Raw genomic sequence first — 19294 nt, forward strand, 5'->3', positions numbered from 1 at the left:
ACATGGTTCCACTGCTGAATTTTCCTATTTATAATACATGTAAAGTAAATCACGCTTTTCTGACTTTTAATGGCATGCCTTTTCAAATAGGTTATGTCTGACGTAAGAAATCAAAAGTTTTGACATTTTGGTTGTCTTGGTAACATCAAAATTGACAACAGGAGGGATGAATTAAACTATAGAAAATTTGATGTCTCGACTGTAGTAACAGAATTAAATACCTTAAAATAAAATAGAGCTCTTACTTATATGCAGGAAAAAACTCAGATCAATGATTTTTTTTGGTGATACAGTACCTAAGTGAATTTCATCGATATTCTGGAGATGGATTCTTCAAAGCGTGGAATAAGTAAACTTCCTAAATGCGGACAATGACGTTGACAAAAATGTCGACTCGGTGTATATTCAACGAAAAATTGTCAGACAATTAGTTAAAGTACAATTCGTTAGCAAAAGTGTATAACAGTCTAAAATATCACAACAATGCATTTCACTTAATCATCGCATTACTGACTGAGTCTACGGAAAAACATTTGCAAGTACAAGCAGTCACTGGACACTCGGAGTGTTCGCTAAAAAAACAACACATATGTCATCTCCACTCGCGCCTGTGGCGCCATCTACTTACTCAAACCAGTGCGTCATGTGAGAAACATGTCCTCCGTGTCTGCACGTCTGGCACCACGTGAACCAATTTGAAAATTCTATTATCTTGGCGGTGTCGCTGCCGGCATTATTTCCAGTTGTGGTGCCCATGGGCATGAGACAGATGGCGCACCTGGGCAACGGCTTGCGACAATTCGGACAGGACGACATCTGAGGTGAAACGATTATACTATTTGGTACGTGGGGCTGGTCGAATCTCACCTTAACTTTGTTGGCGGTACCGCCTATTCGCGAGAAGGGGCCTCGTCCCCTCGTGAGGCCGTACATGTAGGCCGAGATGCTCTTGCCGCAGAAATTGCAAGAAACGTAAACCTGTTGGGGTGCTTTGTCCGCTGGCCAGTAAGTACTCAACATGATATCGAAGTGGGCCCTCTCGTTCCACAGTTGCCAAGTGTCGAGAAGATTCCGATAGCTGCGAATTTTTTTATTACGATATCATATTGCCAATATGCTCCTACATAATAATGAAGGATTGCTTTTGCAGTCAATTCTTACTAAAGTCTAATAAGAATTTGTAAATCTCGTAGGCGTGGATGTCCTTTTAATGACTAACAGGAGAGGGTTGCAACGCATAACATGCATCCAGCCGTTCTATATTAGCCCTACCTCGATATCCAGTCTTTTATGGTTTCTGCAAACGTTTCCACCGGAAAGGCACGTACAGCGATGAGAACAGTCGATTGGATATCACCAGTGGCATCTAAATATTTCTGCAATAATCTAATTCCGTCTTGGTTGGTACCCGTAAGTAATAACCCGTCCAAATTGCCTTCTTCTATCAGCTTATCGGACAACTTCTTCAAATAGTCATGCAAACGATTATCTGGTAGGAACATACAAGCAAAAGCGACTCGATCATCCACCGTTACACCATTTTCATTCTACAAAAACAACTTTAAAACCCGACAACGCAGAATTCGCTACGACCCTACCAGCACACTTTCGAAGTTGTAATTTTCAGCTGTCAAAAAACTGAATATCACTTTTAAATATGGATCGGAGAGTTTGTGTCTAGCCGTGGTGCAGAACTGCTTCCAGACGCTGTTCTTGTCGTCGGTGAAGCCCGCGAGAGCCATTGCGACGACATTCAAGGCCAAACTGTGGGATCCGCTCTCTTGGGCTCGACTCAAAATGTCAATCGCCAGACGAATCTTTAAATTGAACACGGCAATCGCTGCAGCTCTAGTGTACGCCTGTTCTTTTTCGAGCTGCTCGAGGAACTGTGTCAGTTGATTCGAATCTCTCTCGAAATGCCAACTACACAAATACAGTGCTTTGTCGCGATCGTCGTGTCTGCAACGCAACAACACCGTCAACAAGTGAAACTTTTTCGGCGCAACGACTCACTTGAATATTCTGACGACGCCCTGGCAATTCTTGTTCCCCAAATCTGACCACAGAAGAGAGTAAAGTTCCGATTTGCTGTTGCTGGGGTCAATTCGTAACACGGCCTGAACTCCGGGATGTTTGCATTGAGTACCTGTCAATGTCCCGTCGTCTACGAGCTTTCCGCTTAGAAACAACCAGTTCCAGACGTTCGATAACATTTCATTGTCCACCATTTCGCCGTTTTTGTAGAGTTCTGCCTTCAAGAAGTGCGCTTGTCATTTAGGGTTCATGATGGTCTGCTGTTTGACTTACTTTCAAGCCATAACCGGCCAGCGCCCTCTGTCTGATTTTTGTGGAGATGTCTTGCAAGGGGCAGTCGTTTATGTACTTCATTGTTTTTCGACCGTAGGTCCAAACGACGTTCGATGTGGGGGCCCAGTTTAACGTTATCCTGTCGAACACGGTGTAGTCGGTTATGGTTCCTATTTGGACAAGAAATTAATTAAAGGAAAATGTAAAAATCAGAACAGTAAAGTCAAACAAAAAGGAAAATACATCACATACTTCACCTAAGTCTGATAAACAGCAACTCCATTTAAGATAAAAAAGGATTTAGATGACATTAGAAACTTTATACTCAATTTCATATAAATGTGCATCTAAGCAAGCCATGAAAATCTGATTTTCTGTTGGTAGTAAAGCTAAAGCTAGTGACTTTGACTTTCAAAGTTGCTTGCTCTGCGCGAACCCGATTTGACTAATTTTTTAGTTTTTGTCCATTTTAACATTGCCGATTTCAAAAGCAATGTTACGTCTTTTTACTGACTAAATTAAAGTAATTCTTATTTGTTTTTGTCTTTGTATTTTTACCAAGTAAAGATTTATTGGACATGACCTTCATAAATGTGACTTTTGTAATGTAACTAAATTAAAGGTGCTTTTACAAATGCACAGCTCACTTGATGAACATTTATATGAAATCAATTATACATTTGTAGTGAAATACAAAAAAAAAATGTGTGGATTGTTTAAAAAGAAATTATTTTCCCCTTATTTGGATAATACACTTACGTGTTGTTTAGTTTTTTAATAACTTTTTTAACTTAATTAACACACTTTTGGATTTTGCGCATTTAAATAAACAATTAATAATTGATCAGAATGACAACCTGTTCAAAAGCGTAGTTTGATTGATCCCCGGAGAGCGCTGCTGAACATGTGCTTTTTAGGGATATTATTCATCTCAAGTTTTTGTCACCAAGAATCTTTCTTGTTCAAATGACATTTTGAATTTGAGGTCAAAAAACCTTCTTTTTTTGCTGCTTTGAAATTAAATTAACGAATTTTTTCCTTACTGTTCGTTGTTTTTGTGTTTAGTGTTATTGTTCTTTGTTATGTTACGTATTGATTATTATTTTTAGTGAAGCGCTCGTTTTGTGGCGCCCTCATTGGCGGAAATTGGCATTTAGAAACTCACCTGACAGCGCAATTGTCAAGAATCTATTCTCATCCGAATTATGCCAAGAAAATGACATAATATTATGAGGAGACCCTGGCGCCACATCTCGTTCCAAAACCGACGGTTCCACTTCTTCATTCCCAATGACAGTGTGTTGAATATCATACAAATTAATTACAGAACTGTCTTTTTGTAACGCCCCTAAGAGATTATACCTACAAGAGCCACAAATTCACAATAAATAATGAAAAACGTGTTAAGGACGCACTTTGTAGGACACCAAGCGATCTTAATCACTGGTTTATTCTGATGTAATGTGAGAATTGGTTTCTCGAAATTGCGGGTGTCCCAAACGTAGATATTGTTTTCAAAAAATGACGCTAGGTGTCTGTCATCATTTGGATCCACACTCAATCCAAACACTGCTTTGGTTAAAGTAGAATTTGTGATTTTATTGGGGTCTGGAAATAATTATTAGTTGAAGGTGTCTCAAATAACTGGTAGTGATCACCTCTGATGTCAACAAACTTGATATTCTTCAGATTCATACCAACAGCAATGATTTTACTGTTACTGCTAAACCATGCCATGCTGTGGGCTGTCTCAGACACCCCAAACTCAGCTATTGGCTTTGCAAGTTCTACTCCTGGGGCCATAGTGTTGACAGCCAGCCTTCCAGAGTTGTTATTCTCATTATTTGGTGAGGATTTTGTTATATCCCAAATGAGGACGGAGTTGTCTGCTCTGTACTTGTCCAAACCAGCAGCCACCCAACTTGTTTCAATTGTATTCCAACAGACTGCATTGCACTGTCTGGCATGTCTTGGCACTAGAAATCTAACATAATTCTAACAAAACTAACACCAGTCAACAAACCTAATTCTTTTCCAGTTAAACCCAAAGCATCATACTCTGTAGGCCCAAATGTGGATAAGGCAATTCTTCCATTTGACAGACCCACAGCTAACAGCAAATCTGTGTCTGATTTGGGGTATATATCTAAACATTTGACATAATGGTGATTGGTGTTTGTAGCTAATAAATTTGCTGAAGTTGTACTAGATAGTTTAATACCTAAAAAAAAAATGATTGAAATGTATCGTTCAGGTCGTTACGCTGTGCGTTACTTTGAAAAACATTGTCGCGGTCTTGGTGGACTTCATACAAACAAATCTCGGAACCCCATGTGATAAATTTGTTTGTGATAGGAGACCATTGTATTTCTAACTTTGAAGACATTTTGTGGAATCTACAAATATTATGCTACATAGACACTTATTACTAAACGAATAAGGCAGAGTTGATAATGTTTGCGCTCAGCTTAACTTGCTTATAGGTTATGTTTTGATTTTTTAAAACGAAAGTGTTGAGTTGGTAGCACTGTAAAATGTCACAATAATCGAATATACCAGGTGCAATCGAAAATTTTGCACCATAGGTCTTCGTCTCGGTACTCGGTCTTCATTCTCTGGGCTTAACACAAAAAAAACTCACTTCTACTCTTAATGATATCATCTACTATCTATGCGTCAATCAAAATAGACGAGAAAATCATGCAAAAATACGAAAGAACAGAAGCTATAAAAGTAAATGAAGTATTATTTAATAACATAGGATACGTAGATGATACAATTTTAATTGCTTCTAATGAAGTAGAACCACAACAACTAGGTACTAAACTGCATTTCGGAAAAAAGAATCAGAAGGGAGCTAAATATCAACACCCAAAAACGTTGGCAGCAGAGATAATGTCCATCCACCATCTGAATATGATGCACGATAATATCAGAGTACAAGGTGGAAAATTCAGATACTTAGGAAGAACTATTGACGAACTTTCCGACACCATTATAGAAATAAGATCAAGGATCAGTAACCATCACATAAAAATTGAATTAAGACTACTTAACAGAATAAACAGAAAGACCCCCGAAATAGAGAACATTATCAGAAGCAGGCACATCATGCGACATGATAAATAAGAAGCACTCCAATAGCCTTATAAATATCTATAAGGCGTGAGACATGACACACCCATTGTTAAAAAACCTTAGTCAGGGAGACAGAGAAAGATTCAGTCACTGAGAATGTGGCAACAGCGTATAGGAATACTTTCGGATGTACCTACTTATATCGTTTTTTGTTAAATTTTTTCTGGTAAAAAGTCCGTGAAGGATGATAACAGTAGTCAGTTGAGAAAAATGAATGACAAAAGAGGTTCATCGTCGTCTGTGGAGGATCTTCCAAGTCCTTTACTTCTCAGGACACCTGGAAGTTCGGCATCATCCACAGTTCGTAAATCCGCTACAAAAAAGAGTGCAACTGTCCCCTTAGTGAAGCAAGACTTGAAGGTTTCGTCATACATGTTTCAAACTCCAGCATGTCCAAGATCATCAAATACAAGATCTCGATGGTCAGTTTTGTCCCGAAATTCTTTCAAACTGTCTAAAAAATTTGTTCTCAATGAAACAACAAACACCACTTTTACGGAGAATTGTGAATTGGAATGCTGTCTAGTCTCTTGTAAATATCTGCAAGCATTAATTAAAGAAAAAATCGCAACAAGGGTGGTGAACAAGTATGAAGAAGACGTTCAAGGGCAGTTAGCTTTGCAAAAAGATCGCTTGTTCAAAACTCAAATGAAAAGAAGAGCAATAAAAGAAGAAATCGATAGAGTGACTCACACGAACACGTTACATCAAATTGTTCAAGTTTTGGAAAGCAATGTGACTCGTTTTACTGAGCTGTTCAATACTTTGGATTTAAATAAATTAACATCTCATCTAAATTTGTTGGCCAGTACTCTTTATGTGACAAACGTTGTACGAATCGCAAGTGAAGAAGATGCTGATAAATTGGAGGAACTTTTAATGCAATGCCTTGCTACAATCAATCAAATTATTTTAAGTACACCAAATACAGAAGCAATCGTGCAGCTTGCCAAAGTTATTGGAAAGTTTTGGAGTGTTAGAATTTTATGCGGAGATAAACAAAGAACATTCGATGCGGTTCAAAGGAATAAAACGCTGGAATTGTTCAACAAGCTATCTGAAATGTACGCTGAACAAGAGAAATATAAAGAAAACTAATTTTAATCGTCTTTCTGCAACAAAAAAAATTTACTGTTCGAAGATTTTGTAACATTATTATTTGTTTGTATAATTTTCATTGTCATTATTTATACATATAATTATTGCTGCCTCGGTTTACAGGTTGAAAATAAATCACGTTCTAATAAAGTAGACTTTTTAATAAATATTGCCGCTCCCAAAAACCAAAAATTCAAATACTAAATGGGTAAAACTAAACTTACATGCTGAACATTTTCAGTTATACAGTTTTGCACAGTTCAAGAAGAAAACAAAACTTCAAACTGCTGTACGGTTTTGGTTGATTATATGTCAAATTAGTATTTATGTAAACAAAATTCCAATTGTCAAATACATTTGTGGTAAGTAAATAAAGAGAATAAGATCTCTTTAATCAAAGAATCAACAAGGGTAAGGTTTTGAATAGAAATTAACAGAGACAGATAAATACATACTTACTAACTTGGACGATGTACGACAAGAGGTTGAAGATCTCTTCATTTCGAGAGTAAGTTTATTGCACGAGCGCAGCGAGGTGAATTATTATACGAAGGATGAAAAGCTATTTTACACATTCAAGGGCTTAGTGCTGATTTGCATGGACTGCACGTAAGTCTGTTTTAAGCAAACGTTTATATTTCATTAAAAATTAAATACAAAATTAACAGGTTCGAACAAAATTTAATATGTCTGTAACCTTATCGTTTTGTGCCGATTTTCAACCAAAACAGAATAAGTTCTGAAAACTTTAGGTAAATGGGTGATATGTCTGGTGTCGACATAAGTTTTTTGTTTTCTCTAAGGACCGTTGTCTCATGTGTTTTGTGATGATTGCCGAAAGCCGTAAATTAGAATACTTACCTACCTATTGTTTGTTTGAGATCTACAGAGTGATCAACAAGAAAACAAATCAAGAGTGCACCTTTTGTTTTATAGAAACATCTCTCTTAGCTTAATCGTACGCATATGTATACTCGCTATGCAGTTGTTTTATTGGTTGCCTACATCTCGAAAAATCTATTATTAATTAATTACTAATAATCAATGCGTTATCTTCAATGGTAAAACTCATTTTATTTACCACTTAATTTGGGATACTTGTTGCTTACAACTACAGGAAACGCCCGTAAACTTTGCCGAAATCGAAAACTATTTCCAAGGTTAACATCAATACCGTTGCTTTAAAACTGACGTTTGTTTAACATTTCACAGAAAAATCTGCTTATCAGTGGCGTCGCGTTTGGCAATACAGGGTTAGTCACGAGAGACTTCCGATGAAAATTTCGTTATATGCAACCGAAACTACAGTTTCCAGTGGTTTCTAGCTTCCTAAATTTATAAAAAGTAATACTTAAATCAACGATTGCTGGCCCTTGTTGTCTGTCATGTCAGTTTTAACATTTATATTAACTTTTGCTCATAACCTCAATAAAGAGAAGGTGTCATGATTAATCTTATTCGCCAAGCTACTTGGATTGCTAACTTATTTCGAATTAAACAAAATATCAAGTTCTAGGGGTTTCTTATACAGTGTGGAAACTTTAACTGGAATAAAATTTATAACTTGGACATTGGTAATTTTTGTAAAAAATCCCGAAACAGGTCGATTTTTGTTTTTCCTTGCCCCCATTTTGGCATATATGGTTTTTGCGTATCTGCTTCCGGAAGTTTGCAACCACCCCTAATTTTTTTTCAAATGTAAGGGTATGCCAAGTGACACCTCGTTTGAAAGCCCACTTCGCAAGGAATACAACGCACTATTTGTTTCCTGAATATTTTCAAAGCCTACGTGCTAAAAAATAAAAACCCATTTTTTATAAGTTGAAGTTGTTTGTATTTTGGGTTGCATATAACGAAATTTTCATCGGAAGTTGCTCATGAATAACCCTGTAAGTATAGCTGGTAAATTACCCATTCTTACAAATGTAAAATCTTGCTCTTGTTTATTTTTTCAATTTGCTCCATTATCAGATTATAATAATAAAATACACAATTACCTACAATTCCAAACGCCTAAAATTCATGAGGTATGATTTATTATAAAGTACCTAGCGTTTGAGACCACCATGCATTGAACGCTTATTTGCACATGATCCGCTACGACGTGACCGATAATTTGTAACGCCTACTGTGATTTGTTTTCTTTTCGATTACTCTGTATATTTTATCTGTCTTTACAAACTCTACTTAAAAACCACCGTAACTTTGCCCTCGTAGTTGTAATGGATGGGGAAAGACATCGGCCAATAGGGTCAGACATCGGCCAATAGGGTCGACAGAGTAGAATTTAAACACGGGCTCAAAGAGGACAGTTAATGTATTTTAAATTAAAACATGATAGGTTCCTTTTGGTGTTTTGTGACACTATTTTTATCAATTCTTAGCATATTTTATGCCATCTCTAATCCCGAAATTAACTAACTGTACACATTACACAATATGATCTACAAAAGAAGAGACAAGGGGCGGCTATGGAAAACAAAACTTTAGAAAACGTAGGATCAATCTGCAATATTTATACCACATCCGTGATGCAACACCCACAAAGTTACCTGCAGTAAACCCAGCCACCATTTTCTTTGTTAAGATTTTGAAAATGGGATTCTGTCATAACAAATAATTTGTGCTCTAGAGTGAAAACCATTTTTTATATAAAATTCACATAGATGTCAAAATTGAGAAGTAACAGTTCAAGTTCTAGGGTTCAAGTTACGCCACAGGTTTTCAGAAATTTTGTTTTCCATAGCCGTCTTTTATCTCTTTTTTGTTGAGAGTATTGTACTACAGTCCATTCCATTTAAGTATGCAGTGTAGAATAGCATAGGGACTATTTTCCCGTCGTAGGATTATTTCACTATACAGAGTATTTCACGAGTGATAATAATGTGCCCGACGGAATTGCAGAAAATGCAACCCACAATACATTTGGAAAGCAAACCTGCTATGGACGCCTATAATATCCAGGTTTGCTTCGGAAATGTATTGTGGGTAGCATTTTAAATTCCGTCGGGGTTATTATCACTCGTGAAAAACCCTGTATATAAATCTGTAAATGTGTGAGCGAGTCACAAATACATTCTCAAACTGACTGTATTAAGTGCGTGTGTAGAGATTGTTATTGTTTTCGGTGACTAATTACATAACAGCTTTTTTTATTCCACTTTTAAGGCACTAAACAAACAGTTCATAGAAAGTGTTATGCATTTTTTTTTATACCTATATACTATATACAAAACAAACCGTTAACGAGTAATACGTCGGTTTTTTTTTTTTGTAATAGTATGTATGTATTATCACTCAGTTATCACACAATCTTCTAATAATATGAAATATTTTCATTTATTCTCATTTAAACGGAAAAGATGATATTGATATTGCTTCAGCCGGTATCAACTAATTATTAGTGTATGGAATGCTTTCATTGTTGTGGAAATAAGCACGAGTCGCAGATGGGTGTGTAATTCTTGAAATAATTAAATTTCTCCACCTCTGTTCACCTTTTTTGTATAACTTTGGTTAGAATTTCTGCGAAATCAAAATTTGATTAAAAAATACTCAAATCTGATTAGCTCAAATATATAAAATGTGACTTTTAATCAAATGTTCTTTAACGAAGTTTAGATTTTATAAAATGTAATAGCTGTAAGTTTGTTTATTTAATAGGTACAACACATTTTTCCAATCGATCTTGATTTTATCCGAATTTTTAGATCCACTGCTAGGCACTTGGGGTGTTTTTACCATCTCTGAGCGCATCGTACGTATGCCATGTAAAATAATAATAAATTAAAGAAACAAAGTGGAATCAACGTTCTTAGTTCACCTGGTACAACTAAAGGTATCAATTAAAACACGTACTACTACTTATACTATGTTTGTATTATTTTCCTTATACATTTTAACATTAGTTCGCAATAAACGATTAACATTTCTTGATTTTCTCAACCATATATAATTCACTGAACGACGATAAAACTATTTGCAAAAGCTATATCCTGAAAATGGAACATAAAAATATAACAAACATACTAGAATGTGTACTCTCAGTGGCGGCTCGTCCTTTAGACAATAGCCAACAAATGCTACTCTTTATGTATGTGTATAAATGTCTACGGTTCACGTCTACCTATCACTCTAACAATGTCCCACCACATCCAAACGCTTCTTGGGTCTCAAATAATTTCATCTTAATCGAGTGCTCCTTATTGTTTCACTGCCATACTACAGTCTAGAATGTCACGAGTCGGTGAGATTCTTAAAAAAAATTAAAGCGATGCTTGCACAGATCTTTTTTTAAATTATTTTTGTACCTTTCTAAACCGAGATTCGTATCGTGTTATTCTACTTGAGAATTCTTAAACTCTCTCCCGTTTTAAGCTCAGTTCATGTTAAACATTCCGGTGCCTGCGCCTGTAAAGGCACCAAATTACTCGAGACACCGGCGTTCGTGGTGTGATTCTGGAAAAATTCAACTTCTGATCGGACACAGGTTTATTCGTAACGTTCGTTCGTTACAACCCACGAGTATTTTTTCAATCACAAAAATCAATAAATAACGTCGATGTTTATTTAACAACCAACATGTCACAGATTCTGTACAATTTCAGTTAGGAATGTTCTTCGCATTTTGTTGGTAGTATTTCAAGAAAATTAATGAATTCGATGCTACATAAATGACATAATTAAAGCTCTAAAACATACCAATTAACTTTCACTGTTGTTTCTTTGGGAATTTCGATATTCAATCCCCTTTTGTAAAGGTGGTGATTTTCGATTAGGTACTATATTTTCTGATCGATATTCATATCGTTTTCGAAGTGTTGTGATTTATTTAAAAAAAAAAACGATAAATCGGGTGGATCAGAAACCTCCTTCGCCACAATAGTTTTTCTTAAAATAGAAAACTAATATGTGAAAATTATTAAATACATATACAGGGTGAGCAACAATAACTGTTTCAGTTGGCAATAAAAAATTTTACATGAAATTTTCAAGACTGAATTGTACCTATTTCGGTTTGTTTTATTGACACTATTGACAGCTGGTATACATTTCATATTTAAACGTCTTGGTTTTTGTATTCTTTTATTAATAAAATGGTTTTCTCGTTGGAACATGACATAAAAGTCACCAAAAGTTCCCAGAATTTATTGCTAACTCAATCAGTGATTGTTGTTCACACGGCATATTTTTTTAAATAAATGTTTTCGAAAAATAAAATTTATAAATTGTAATTAAGCTCAAAAATCGTGTTCCTGATGACCTAGATCCTAGAGTGTACTCTACGAATCTATGTTGTCAACCAGTTATCATAAATAAACAAATACATATGTATTTGTAAAAATTTCAAAATTTGAATACATAATTATTGTAGATTAAAAAAAAGGATAGTATACAGAGTGAGTCATGATTCTATACACGTTGGTCAAAAGCCTGGTATCTAGACCAATATGTGAAAGTTCACATGTACGGGGTGTATCTAAAATACGTGTGTTAAATTTAACCAGTGGAAGAACTCGCCAATTACCGAGTTAGAGTGGTCTATACAGACAGATTCACATAACTTTCCGACCCTGCCGAAAGTTAAATGCAACCAGTAATACGTTATTCAGTGACAACTTGATATACTCCGTACTCTCATAGATTGTACGTTTTTTGACAGAAGACAGACCCAGAGAGTAGTGTGGCGGGAATTAATCTGCAGGGATACAACGGTTTTCCATATAACGTGAAACAATTGAGATGGAAAGTTTAGTATTTTTCACTGCCTTATGTTTTGGAACTAGAATTTAAAAACGTACAATCTATCACCGTACGGAGTATACCTTTATTTACTATGAAATCTGGACACTCCTGACATTATTGGCAATCTCTTGACAGTTCCTTTTTGTATAATTCTGAAATAATTTTTGTTAATTAAAATGTGCTCCAATGACGAAACGATCGATACGATATTGATATACCGGGTGTATAATGTAAAATCTTTGGTGCTATAACTTCCTTATTTTTTTATCCAATTTTAATAAGTGATACGTCAAACAAAATCGTTTTAGAAACACTGTAGCCCGACATGCTATGATTTTTTTTTGACGATGTAGCATAAATCACGGATGTAGTACCAAAGCACCCCGTACTACCCCTTTCGAAGCGCTACCGTCGCCAGCGAGAATCAACTCGCTGGGCCCCTACCATCCCGTCAGCTGCGCGCTGACGGAGCGTGCGGGACCATCTCCAGTCAGGCTATAAAAGGGATGCACGCATGGACAATTATTCATTATTATTCACTTAATCATTCGAGCTCCCTCAAGAGTCTCACCGCAATCCTTTGTTAACTTTGTTTACCTTTATGTAAATAAACAATTTACAACACAAACACTGTTAAAACATTATATTTTTTGACAGATCACAGCTAACTTTGTTTTTTTAAGCTGCACTGTATATTTTTTTATCTTTATTCTGATAGACGTTTATCTTCTGAATACACAAACATTAAAATAAAAAAATCAAAAATTTCTTTTTAATAAAAAAAAAAAAATAGAATTTCCAAAAATCAAATAACCATAACTTTACTATAGCAAATGTTCGAAATTACCTCCATTCTCTCTAAGGCACATTCGACACCTTCCACTGACGCCTATTGCGGCGTTTAATAAAATTTCTGGTGGTATTTCTTCACATACTGCTACGATTCTTCTTACTAAATCATCTCTGTTATCGGCCGGAGTCAAATAGACATTGTCTGGAATGTCCATAGCTCTCTTAGTCACTTTGCAAAATTAGAATGCACTTTTGTTACTGTTTAATGTGACTGCTTGATTTAAAAAAAATGCATTATTTTTTAATTTCTTCTTTTTGTTTCTATGCATGAGCATGGTTGTTTACATTTTCATATTCAAAATAAAAATCTCTATAAACTGAGCAAAAAAAGTTAATAGTGGAATTCGAAAAAAAAAATTGACTATTATCTGTCAAAAACAGAACTCAAGAACACATATTGGATCAATTCAAATTGTAGCCCATTTAAAACGATTTTGTTTGACACATCATTTATTAAAATCGTATGAAAAATAAGGAAGTTACAGCACCAAAGATTTTTCATAATACACCCGGTATGAGTCAGTTTCTTAAATAAAAAGAAATATTGACGATTACTGCCATTTTAAAATTTTTATAATTGAGACTTTTGTGAGGGATGTCCAAACCATACAAAACTTTAAAATAATTCATGTTTTTGGATCAAGTTATGAATGAAAAACGTACCTATTGCTGGTTGTATTTAAATTTCGTTAGGGTCGGAAAGTTATGTCAACCATCACAGCAAAAGAAATGATTTATGTTCATTGTTAACATTATAAAAAAATAATAATAATAATCAAATGATAACATCGAACTGACATGTCAAATATTTTTCAATCAAACACACTTATAATATGCTCGTATTACTGTAAATCTAATTAATTTGATATGTATCATAATTATGTAAAAGATAATGATAAATGTATCGTATTTTTGTTCGATACTGTCAGAATTTGAGAATTTTCTCCTGTGTGAACGGATTGTGATAAATGTCACAACTTGTCAAAACGAAACGTCAAGCTAATTTTAAAGATTTTAAGCGATTTGGAGCCTTCAAGGGGCTCGTCGAACAAAAAAACGTTGGGCCGTATCACGACACCGTTATTAAAGTTGTCGTTAATTAAAATCGTGATTAAAGTAAACAAAAACGATATGCAATTATAACCTGCCAGAAAGAGATGAATTCGTCACCATGGTAATTAGTCGAAGGTAAAATAACAAGACCTAATTCTTTTATCGGATAAATTTTTCTATTTTACGCAAACATTTTGCTTTGACAATTTTACGAGTTGAATTTGGGCATTTTTATTCTGGTTTATTCTCGGGGGTTTAAACTTTGAATAAAAATGCCCAAATTCAACGAGTAAAATTGTCTAAAGCAAAAATGTTTAAGTGAAAATTGGGAAATTTATCAGATATAAAAAATCAGGTCGTGTTATTCTTGACAAGATTAATTCCAAAATACAAACTTTTATTTATACTACTTAGTTATTAAAAACAAATTGAAAATCTGACAGGAGTAGCATGCAATTTAATCACTTTTGACAGATGACAGAGTAGCGGGACGTTTTAACCGCGATAAACATTTTTGATTGGATGAAAGCAAGCGCTCCAATTGGCTGAACACGTATATGGGAATTAATCATGTTTAAATTTAATAAGGGTGTCGTGATACGGCCCGTTGTATTCAACTCGTTCGTTAAATGAACTACTTTTTAAATGTTTCACATCTACCGGAAATTACCAGTGGCGGCTCGTATTATTTTTAGATGGGGGCACCGTAAGAATACACTTGAGTGGTATTGGGAAAACATGACTGCCTCATTATTGTGTATCCACAAGAAATAACTAAATGAAAATTTTTGCGGGTTGGACTTTCTGTATTTATAATATAAAATAGTTTACTTACTACCTCGAATCCAGAAAAACGTATAGATATTTTAAATCAGCATGTTTTATGTTACGATTTTCTTAATTTATAAACCCCGCTTGCGTTCGCCTAGTGCCCTTACAGTTTTCATACGCCAATGGTCTATTTTTAAGAAAGTGCAGTGCGACATTCCTACCTCAACAAATTTTAAAATACGTACTGTATACGCATAAGCCAAATCTGGATGGACGCAACACCAAATGTGTCCTCAGTTACTTTATTTGGCTATCCGAACATGGCGTTGTTACGGTAAATGTGTAGACATTCGTTTTCGATGACCCGTTATGGGACAAACCAGCTAAACCGTAGATATCGCAGGCCTGTCGTTGCTAGCCAAAGTTTCCGACATAAAATTATTTTACTTCTTGACAGATCTAGTGAAGGTTTGTTTTCCATTATTACAATCGTGTCACGTGTTTGCTGGTGTTACAGTTTGGAGGGCACGTGCGCCTGTGCCTCGCAGCATGAGCCGCCACTGGTAATTACGAATATTTCCAGTCTCATTTTGTAAACGTACTTATTATCTGTTACTTTTGTACATGTACATGTTACAACATATCCTGTTATTAGCTTATTCGCACACCTTTATGTCTAAAATCATCGGTAAACTTGTTGGTATTTATACATAATTCGTAATTAATCATGTTTACACACGTTTCATAATAATAAGTGGGTATTAACGCTTATTTACAATACAAGTGGAAAACTTTTTCTTTGAAACGATTTTTTTTTAAATGTCAAAATAATCATCCCACCGTTCTATTAAAGAACTTTTGTCATCGTTTAAATGAATGTCTGTATACCTACTGTATGGAAGTTTACATTCAAGAACTCTTATAAAGCTTGAGGTCTTGGATTTTCTCATGGGTTATAACTCATACGTGCACAAAGGACGAATATCGGTCTCAAGTACGCGCTACAAACCGACCGGAAAACATCCTCACTTGTTACGTTAGTTTCGTCTCTCTCTCTCTCGTCTATTTGAATTTGAAAACAGTCGACATTTTCAGTTTTCATTTACAGATTTTTCACTGGTTTATCGCTCCGCCTTCGAGCAAGTATTTGCAAGGTCACAGTCCATGAGAGAATCCAACACCTCTACCATTGCAACAAATGCAGAAATATGACTCACTTTGCATACTAAATATACTTTTGACATAATATAATTATAAAATACCTGTTCCTTATTAATTAACAACCAGTTTTACGACGCGCGTATAAAACATTTAAATTACCTATATGTAATATAAAAAACTTTTCATTTTAGAAAACGGTTATTTCTTTACTAAAATATATAAATAATTCGTGAAGTAAATTTCTCAAAAACGGGAACAACCCAATAAATAAGTACTTGTGAGTATTCATTAAAAACTTTAAGTCATAAGACTTAATCGAGTACTGTTTTTTTTTTTTACCGCATTGTACTTGGATAGAGATATTTTCATATTTGGTGGCGGAAACAAAAGACTGAGAAATGTCACTAATTTGTACTGTCAGTGTCAAATTTCTCAGACGTTGGTGATTTCGATAGAAATGCAGCAAATTGGCAATAAGAAAGTAATTCATCGTCGAACTAGAGAAATAATTTATAATACGTTTGATTATATGAGAATAACTTTTCCTTTTGAAGCACTGACAAAAATTGGTTTCCTTAGAATTTGTTTTTTCAATCTATTTAGCGAAAATTTAAATTTACCTAGACATTCCTTTGTACGGCGAAATTTGACACTGACAATACATTTTTGTAACATTTCTGTCTTTTGTTTCCGCCACCAAATATGAAAATACCTCTAATTTAGAAACACTGGAGAGCTTGATATACCTATACTTATATGAACACAATCATTTAAATAATCGACAATCGAGTGAAACCAAAAAAACAACAATTTCAACAATTAATTCGTGAAAATGGGCACACCGAACCTTTGCAAATCCTTGAGAGGGGGCAAAGGTCTGGCCGACCAATGATTGACACTCTTCAACGCAATACTTTCATTTTGTATTTTCTCTAAGTGAATAATGTACGGATAGATTTTCTGTTCGATCCACTCGCTTATTGTATAATTATCGAAAATGTCGGCCATGGCATCCACAGCCGACCTGACTAGAGAAGTTGTACCGTGATAAATCCTCGGTAAATCACCGGATAATTCGTCCACCCTTAATGGTAAACTGTAATTATGCCTAACGTTGTAATCAGTCATCCACCCTTTGGACCTCTTGGTCGACTTTATAAACTCCTCGACCTCGTTCTCCATCGTGTGCAGTCTGTAAGTTAATCTAAAGAAGGGACTCCCTGGGAACATACACCTCCCCAACTTATCCCAAAGGTAGGGATCCGCATCTAGATTGATGAAAGGCTGATTGCGACCCGAATTGTGCTGCGGACACGTCAGTCCCGTCAAAAACTTGTGTTTCAAGCTCGAATTAAAGTAGCCGTGAGTCGTGGCTATCAGACTTAAAGCTAGCGATGGTATACCTGCCGGCAGCAGTTCGCACAGGACGGCGAAATGATCGTAACGCTGCCACCCAGTCAAGGCTATACCGGTGAAGCCCTTCTTGAAACTGGTGTCTTGCGCCGACATGACCTCCAACCACCTCAGATTGTTCTCGAGATGCCTTCTCGAATCGGGCACGGACAGAGTCTCCCCGAACGCCCCCTTGAACGCCGACGCCGTCCACGCCGTCTTGAAGACAGCTCCGTACTTGTCCCAAACGGGGGGCTGCACGAATCTGTAAATGTCTTCGGCGTACACCCACACCATCGGCTCCACAATACTTCCGAGATTCACGTCGAGCATGCTCTGTTGGGTGAGATGACGCAACATGTCGTCCCAAATTATCAAACGCAGTTTGGGGAACTTGTCGTGTATCAGTTTGGCGACGTTTTGGACGTGTCTCAAGAAGAGGGTCTCGTGCAGCTCCAGACGACAAACGTCGCACTCACCCATTTGGAAAACTTCGTCGCAGCCGATGTGGAGGTGTTTGATTTTCGGGTGCAAAGCCATCAACTGCACCACCATCTCCTTGACGAAATCCAGAGAGCCGTTTCTGTTGGGACAAAGAGCCTGGGGGCTGCCTGGGACTTCTCTCAGTTTGGCCCACTCCGAGTGTTTCAGGGCGAACTCGACGTGGCCGAACGTCTGGATTAAAGGGATGACTTCCAGTTGAGATTTCTCTGCCAATTTCAAGATTTCCTCGACTTGCTCCTTAGTAAGCGCATTTTTTGCAGTAATGTTGGCCAAAATTCCCATATATGGGAACATGTCTTCATACTCTGCAAAAATACAAATTCATTCACATTATTACTGGATTATGTTATTTAAAAACAAACCCAAAAGAATTCCAGTTGCTCCCATGTTGCGAATCAGTGGAAAAAACTTTCTAAAAAAGGTGGTCAAAGGAGGCGCTCCCTTTAAATCTAGGTGAACGATACGTTTCTTGGGGATGTACGGGCGATTCAGGTTCAAATTAACATATGGAATTCCTAGTTGTTGTTCAGTTTCTGGAGAATCAACTCCGGAGCGTTTTCTAGCAATGTCATCTCGACTGGGTTGGTCTAAATTTGCAAACTCTTCGAAAATCAATTCATTTGTGACAGCTTTTACGGCGAGGGGCTTCTGATTTGCTTCCAGAAACTTGACATTGGCGTTTGGACCGAAAGAATCGACGATAACACCTGGAATGACATTCTCGTCTCTTATTGCAGGTTTGTCACTTAACCTTGAAAATTGCAAACCAAATATTATCAGGGAAAGGAGTCCTGATGCAATTAGCAGTGCAGATTTCTTCCTCCAAGCTGTTAAGCCTATATGTTGCACATAACTATTCATTTTCTTCAACAATGTATGTCAAATCACATTTCTTGTCAACTCTATTGCAACACCCACAACTTGTTTTTATTGCTAGTTTGTGCTACTGAGTACGAAATGTATCTCATATGCAAATTACCATTCTTAACTGAGTATTTTTACATTTTAGCAATCTCTTCATACGGAAAACGGTTGTCGATTATTTAAAAAAATTCTTCACATTATGGATTAATAAGTTGTTTTTACACAAAACTAATTTAAAAACATCCGTGAGAACACACATAGCACAATATTGATTATTATCTTCACTTTGACTGTTTATTATCCGACAATCAAAAATTTAGTTATTCGGGCCTGAACTATTCGCCGACCTTTTGACATTTCGAATTCTGAAAGAGTAGGCGGGACATTCAAAAATCAGAAGAAAATGAAT

General features: G+C 36.0%; 2 protein-coding genes across 4 annotated transcripts; both read right to left on the reverse strand.

Annotated features, from left to right (window-relative positions):
* Window positions 1-363: 363 nt before the first annotated feature.
* On the reverse strand, window positions 364-17629 carry mio (GATOR complex protein mio). Of its 2 annotated transcripts, none has more exons than XM_069041971.1 (13): window positions 17529-17629; window positions 4582-4703; window positions 4331-4528; window positions 3966-4283; window positions 3723-3915; window positions 3473-3669; window positions 2308-2477; window positions 2014-2252; window positions 1599-1959; window positions 1273-1547; window positions 868-1078; window positions 629-816; window positions 364-572 (listed from the first exon to the last, which is right to left on the reverse strand). In XM_069041971.1, exons 2-13 carry the CDS (start codon window positions 4691-4693, stop codon window positions 491-493), a joined length of 2544 nt encoding a protein of 847 aa, XP_068898072.1. In that variant the 5' UTR covers window positions 4694-4703; window positions 17529-17629; the 3' UTR covers window positions 364-490. The 2 variants fall into 2 exon arrangements, with proteins under 2 accessions (XP_068898072.1, XP_068898071.1); XM_069041970.1 differs by lacking the exon at window positions 17529-17629 and adding an exon at window positions 6768-6793.
* LOC138126252 (hexosaminidase D-like) lies at window positions 10402-19247 on the reverse strand. Of its 2 annotated transcripts, XM_069041973.1 has the most exons (3): window positions 18789-19247; window positions 18384-18728; window positions 10402-18326 (listed from the first exon to the last, which is right to left on the reverse strand). In XM_069041973.1, the coding sequence occupies exons 1-3, from the start codon at window positions 18880-18882 to the stop codon at window positions 16945-16947; spliced, it is 1821 nt and encodes a 606-aa protein (XP_068898074.1). In that variant the 5' UTR covers window positions 18883-19247; the 3' UTR covers window positions 10402-16944. The 2 variants fall into 2 exon arrangements, with proteins under 2 accessions (XP_068898074.1, XP_068898073.1); XM_069041972.1 differs by having other exon boundaries at window positions 18384-19247.
* Between the last annotated feature and the right edge of the window lie 47 nt (window positions 19248-19294).

Source organism: Tenebrio molitor, chromosome 3 (assembly GCF_963966145.1).
Source record: "Tenebrio molitor chromosome 3, icTenMoli1.1, whole genome shotgun sequence".
NCBI classification, from domain to species: domain Eukaryota; kingdom Metazoa; phylum Arthropoda; class Insecta; order Coleoptera; family Tenebrionidae; genus Tenebrio; species Tenebrio molitor.

Bases quoted from the DNA above. Each gene is read 5' to 3' on its own strand.
- mio (XM_069041970.1), bottom strand. The intron at 3,670-3,722 runs GTGCGTCCTTAA...TGGCTCTTGTAG, and splicing joins ATCGCTTGGTGTCCTACAAA to GTATAATCTCTTAGGGGCGT. The intron at 1,548-1,598 runs GTAGGGTCGTAG...TTGTTTTTGTAG, and splicing joins ACAACTTCGAAAGTGTGCTG to AATGAAAATGGTGTAACGGT.
- LOC138126252 (XM_069041972.1), bottom strand. From the start codon at position 18,882: ATGAATAGTTATGTGCAACATATAGGCTTAACAGCTTGGAGGAAGAAA. The intron at 18,327-18,383 runs GTTTGTTTTTAA...GTATTTTTGCAG, and splicing joins AGCAACTGGAATTCTTTTGG to AGTATGAAGACATGTTCCCA.